The sequence below is a fragment of the Ochlerotatus camptorhynchus genome, unplaced genomic scaffold, assembly GCF_037179485.1.
Source record: "Ochlerotatus camptorhynchus isolate MF236.1 unplaced genomic scaffold, CSIRO-AGI_Acam_v1.1 ptg000344l, whole genome shotgun sequence".
Lineage (NCBI taxonomy): Eukaryota > Metazoa > Arthropoda > Insecta > Diptera > Culicidae > Ochlerotatus > Ochlerotatus camptorhynchus.
Window position 1 is genome coordinate 923,270 of NW_027040832.1, and position 4,469 is coordinate 927,738.

At 41.5% G+C, this 4,469-nt stretch overlaps 1 protein-coding gene across 1 annotated transcript; it reads left to right on the forward strand.

Moving 5' to 3' along the window:
• The first annotated feature begins 382 nt into the window (after positions 1-382).
• Positions 383-2,666, forward strand: LOC135709011 (uncharacterized). Its single transcript, XM_065231211.1, has 3 exons — positions 383-785; positions 861-1,770; positions 1,938-2,666. The coding sequence occupies exons 1-3, from the start codon at positions 733-735 to the stop codon at positions 2,664-2,666; spliced, it is 1,692 nt and encodes a 563-aa protein (XP_065087283.1). The 5' UTR covers positions 383-732.
• The last annotated feature ends 1,803 nt before the right edge of the window (positions 2,667-4,469 follow it).

The window sequence follows — 4,469 nt, forward strand, 5'->3', positions numbered from 1 at the left end:
CACTTGAGGAATTTGACTTGAATGTCTGTTCTCTGTGGTTTCTCGGTGCGTTTGCTGTTGCTTTTGATAGCCAATACAACCTGTTACAATTCTGCATTGAACAAATTCTAGTAAATTGTTTCGCTTAGCAGCAGCAATGCAAAGAGAAAATCGATGAAGGGAATCGATCATCGCGTATACGCCCTTATGCATGCTCACTGTCGATATAATCCAACTGGAAACTTGTGACGGAAACGACATCTATTAGAAATTTGACAATCCTAATGAACTCAAATCTGGTGATGTGAGCTAAACAAAAGGAAGTGAAACACGATTAGTTATGTGTTTTGTTTATGTGAAAGAGTTTCAGCCTTCATTCATGTTTCAGTAAAAATTAGTATGTTTAAAAGTTGTTTAAATTTTTTTTGTAGGAAATACTGTAAACTATGACCATATTGTGAGAGGATATAAGAACTTGCAGTGAATAAATTTCACTTGTGATTGGACACCGAGCTATTAAGACTTATCTATGCTATGGCTGAGATAGTGTGAAAGCCAAGCACTTGTTAGGACACAACGGCCAAGGATCTTGAGTAAACATTTTGAAATCATAAATCATACAACATAGCTGAACTGGACAGCGTAAAATGCATATTTAAACAGAGGTTGCTCAAATGTCAATCAACATGAAACAAGCATCCAATCCATGAAAGATGTTCAGTAGAAGCTGCCAGTGCAAATTTTAAAAACGTTATGTACGCTAACGGTTACAAATATTGGCTGGCCTACAAGAAAGGCACTTCAGGGTAAAGTCGCTAACCAATATAATTATCTACATTCTGCTATAAGTATCCGACTAACTAAAGCTCTTTTACTTTCAGTTACTATCGTTGCTGTCGTTACAAGGTCAACTGCCCCGGTCGGTGCGTGGTCGACGAGGACGGCGTCGTACGGAATACTACAGCACACAACCACCAACCGGAGGCGGACCGCGTTATAGTGGACCGTTTCCGGAAAGTGTTGACCCAGCGAGCGGCCGCCGAAGGTACAGATCTGCACGTTATTTATCTGGAAGAGGCAACCAACCGACATGCGGATGCTTCTCTACTGTATACATTCTCCCAGGCGGAGTCATGTATGAGAAAAGCACGCCGAAAGATGCATCCGCAGGAGCCTGGTAGTATGGCTGAGTTGAAAGAAATTTTGGAGAGTTCGGATTGGTTCCGGATACACTGTGGTAGCCATAGGGACCAGTTCTATCAAACTACCGTCAGTTCGGAGGATGCTACGAGTTTGGTGCTGTGGCACAGACGAACTTTGGATGCGATGGGGAGAATTGATGACTTGTATCTAGATTGTAGTTTGCAGAATTCTGCTGGAGGATCTTCTAAGTACCATGTTTTAGTAGGTTTGACTACTCATCGAAACAGTTGCGTTCCGGCCATCTATTGTATCATGACGGAACGAAGCTACGCAGGATTTGCAGCCATATTTGCATACGTCAGGGAACAGTTGGGTGTACAGATCATTCCAGCTACGATATCAACCGAACCTGACCATATAATTCAAAGTGCTTTGGAAATAAGCTTTCCGGAAGCTACCGTCAAGGTTTACTGGCATCACTACACGGCAGCGGTGTTGGAACAGATGCGACAGCTTGGTCTGGGTCGTGAAACTACCAAAGGACATGCATGCAGTGCGTTGAGGATGCTGCTGGTACTACCGCTTCTTCCTGACAACTATATGAATCATGGACTGGAGGCGTTGAGGAAATGGATGAAGGAGAAAGAGGTAAGCTTTTGATTCATTCTGGCAAAAATACAAAATTCGTCGTACAAAGTTCTGATTTTATTCTTTCATTAGAAGATTGTTAAAATTGTAAATTAATATTTCAATACCTGCCCACACAAATTTAGATAGTAAAGTTACAAAATTTCTTGATCTCTACATATTTTCAGGTGCTGACCGAAAACTTCGCCATTCTTTGCGACTTCGTTCAATACTCGTGGTTGAATTCCGTTGGAGCTAAGCGATTATCAATATTCGGCCAAATACAGTGTACCTCAAACCTGGTAAAAACATTCCTCCGGGAACTTCGCAACCAAAGTGGTCTACAGAGATGCTCAATTTGGCAAATGTTGGAAACATTGGCGCAACTGGCGACTAAACAGTTTGTTAAACTATCCAAGAAAACCAAGCGACCGGCGAGAGATCAGCCCGAGAAAACAAAAAGCAAAATTCAGCTGCTACAGGAAACGGTAATCAGTCAAGCAACGCAGCAGTGGATTAGAACACCCGTTCATCTCAGGAATCCCCTACAATTTCTTCAGTTGTGCAGTCATTGCATCAATGACGCTATGATTATGGAATCGTTTCCCAATATAAAGAACGATGAGCAGTACTCCTATAGTAATAATATATCCTTAAACGTGCCGGCGGTACCTCAAACATGTTTTCAAGAGTCACCTATATTGACTGGCACAACTCAACAAACTGGCAACGTCTTACCACCGCCAGTGGATCCACCACCGTTGGCATTTTTCCCCAAAATCAGGCAAGCTGAAACAAATCGGATTGCTGCTCAATTCTGTTACGGCCAGACGGAACCTCCGCCACTGGTGCCCTTCACTACCAGCAGCAAAGAGCTACAGATGCAAAGCGGTAAAAGAGTATATGAACCTCCGTGATATCTCAACTGAAAATATAGTCATCAAAATAAATTCCAAGACCTACCTACCGATAGTAACTGGCTAATTGTTTTTTACTATCACACTTCGACCATTATGACAATCGGGGAAAATTAACCAACCAGATTTTTTTTTAATTTTTTTGACGTAGGATTACGTCTTTCGGCAACATATTGGGGGTTCAATCTCAAAAAACCTTTTCTTTTTCCTTTGGTTTGTTTTTTTTCCGTCGATCTTGTTTTCCGTGCTGAGCACCAATGCTACCGACGTGCCAGGAAGGCAGCTCCCACACCTAGACCCTACCTATCGACCCATCAACTCATGAACCGGGGACCAACGGCTTTACTTCCCATCCGAAGGAAGGCGTGATCAGAGATGTCATGCCTCAGAACATCCCGGCGGCGCCGACTGGGATTGAACCCAGGCCTGCTGGGGTGAGAGGTTATCACGCTTACCACTACACCACCGGCCTTGTTGTCAAAAAACCTAAATCAACCGCGTTACGAAAAATTGGCAGGTTTTGACCACTTATAACTCTGTCAATAGCGGATGAATTTTAATTTTAAACAAACCAATCGATTGGAAATTTTTCTATCAATCTGCTAAAATGAACACTTTATTAATTTTCAATAGGTCACTATTGAAAATTAAACAAATATCCAACTGTTACGATTAAAATTATCACTGATTGCCTGCAAAAAGCGCTTTCCCCAACACAGATTTCAAAATCCAATTCCATCCAGTCTTGCCGAACGTAGCTTATTCAATCACCGTGTGTGGTGGTGTCCGGTCAGTCGTCATTAGCAGCAGCAGCAGCAGTGCTTTCGGTGCGTACACAACGAAAGGCCACCCGTAAGCATTCACCAAAGGAGGAGGAAGCCGCACCACTACTAATCGGATTCATTAGCTCTTCGTGAGTCTTTGTGGGCCATCTATGCCAAGTGCGTCACCCTCGTTCCAAACAACATACAGCTCGCCAGTCTCATCTCTGTTGAACACCCTAATAGCTCACCGTTACTCAACTATCACGATAAAACGGTCATTTTCAGGACCATCATAAATTTGTTAATTTGAGTATTTTCTGGACATTTGTCAAGGTCATCAATCGGATGTCAGTTCCTATAAGTTTAAATCTTACATACCATGTATTTTTAAGTCAACATTGGGGGTGCAACTTAAAAACCAAAGACATGAAACCGCGGCATGAAAGTGATTTGCTTTTGATCCAGAGATGATGGATTTAAATTCTTAATAAGCTAATCGATAGGAAACTTTTTTACGAATTTTTTAAAATTGAGGCCATCAATTTTAAGGGAAAATGTATGGGAGACGGAATGAATCGATAATTTGCTTATACAAAATTCAAGCATTGGTCAATGTATCTCATACACTTACATTAAACAAACTATGCAGAGCAACTTTGCTGAAGACTTTGTCTCAGATGTCATTTCGATTGGAAGTGATGTATTCGTGCCATGATTTATTGAAAAATATCAAGTACACCATTTTGAATAGTTTTGCAAGATTCAAAATGGCAGACCTTTAGCTCAAATGTAAATGGTTGCCGGTAGCAAAAAGTTCTGCACAGTTTCAGGAAAAATCGGAAAAGGTTGCGTGTGATCGATTCATCATTTGGCGTGGGGAACTTTTGACATGCTCTATCTTTGATCCCCTTCGTAGCTATTCTGGTAGGATCTGCATATCTCCTCTGGAAGATCTCCCTTGGGCAATTTATTTTCTTTGAAAACGTTTTATTATGTTGTGGCAAAAAAGAAGCATTCTTGGAAAGTGATATTGACGTCG

What these genes read in the sequence shown, in the direction of transcription:
- LOC135709011 (XM_065231211.1), top strand. Translation starts at nt 733, where the DNA reads ATGTACGCTAACGGTTACAAATATTGGCTGGCCTACAAGAAAGGCACT. An exon ending in TACAAGAAAGGCACTTCAGG is followed by an intron (nt 786 to 860) that starts GTAAAGTCGCTA and finishes TTTTACTTTCAG; the next exon opens with TTACTATCGTTGCTGTCGTT. An exon ending in AATGGATGAAGGAGAAAGAG is followed by an intron (nt 1,771 to 1,937) that starts GTAAGCTTTTGA and finishes ACATATTTTCAG; the next exon opens with GTGCTGACCGAAAACTTCGC.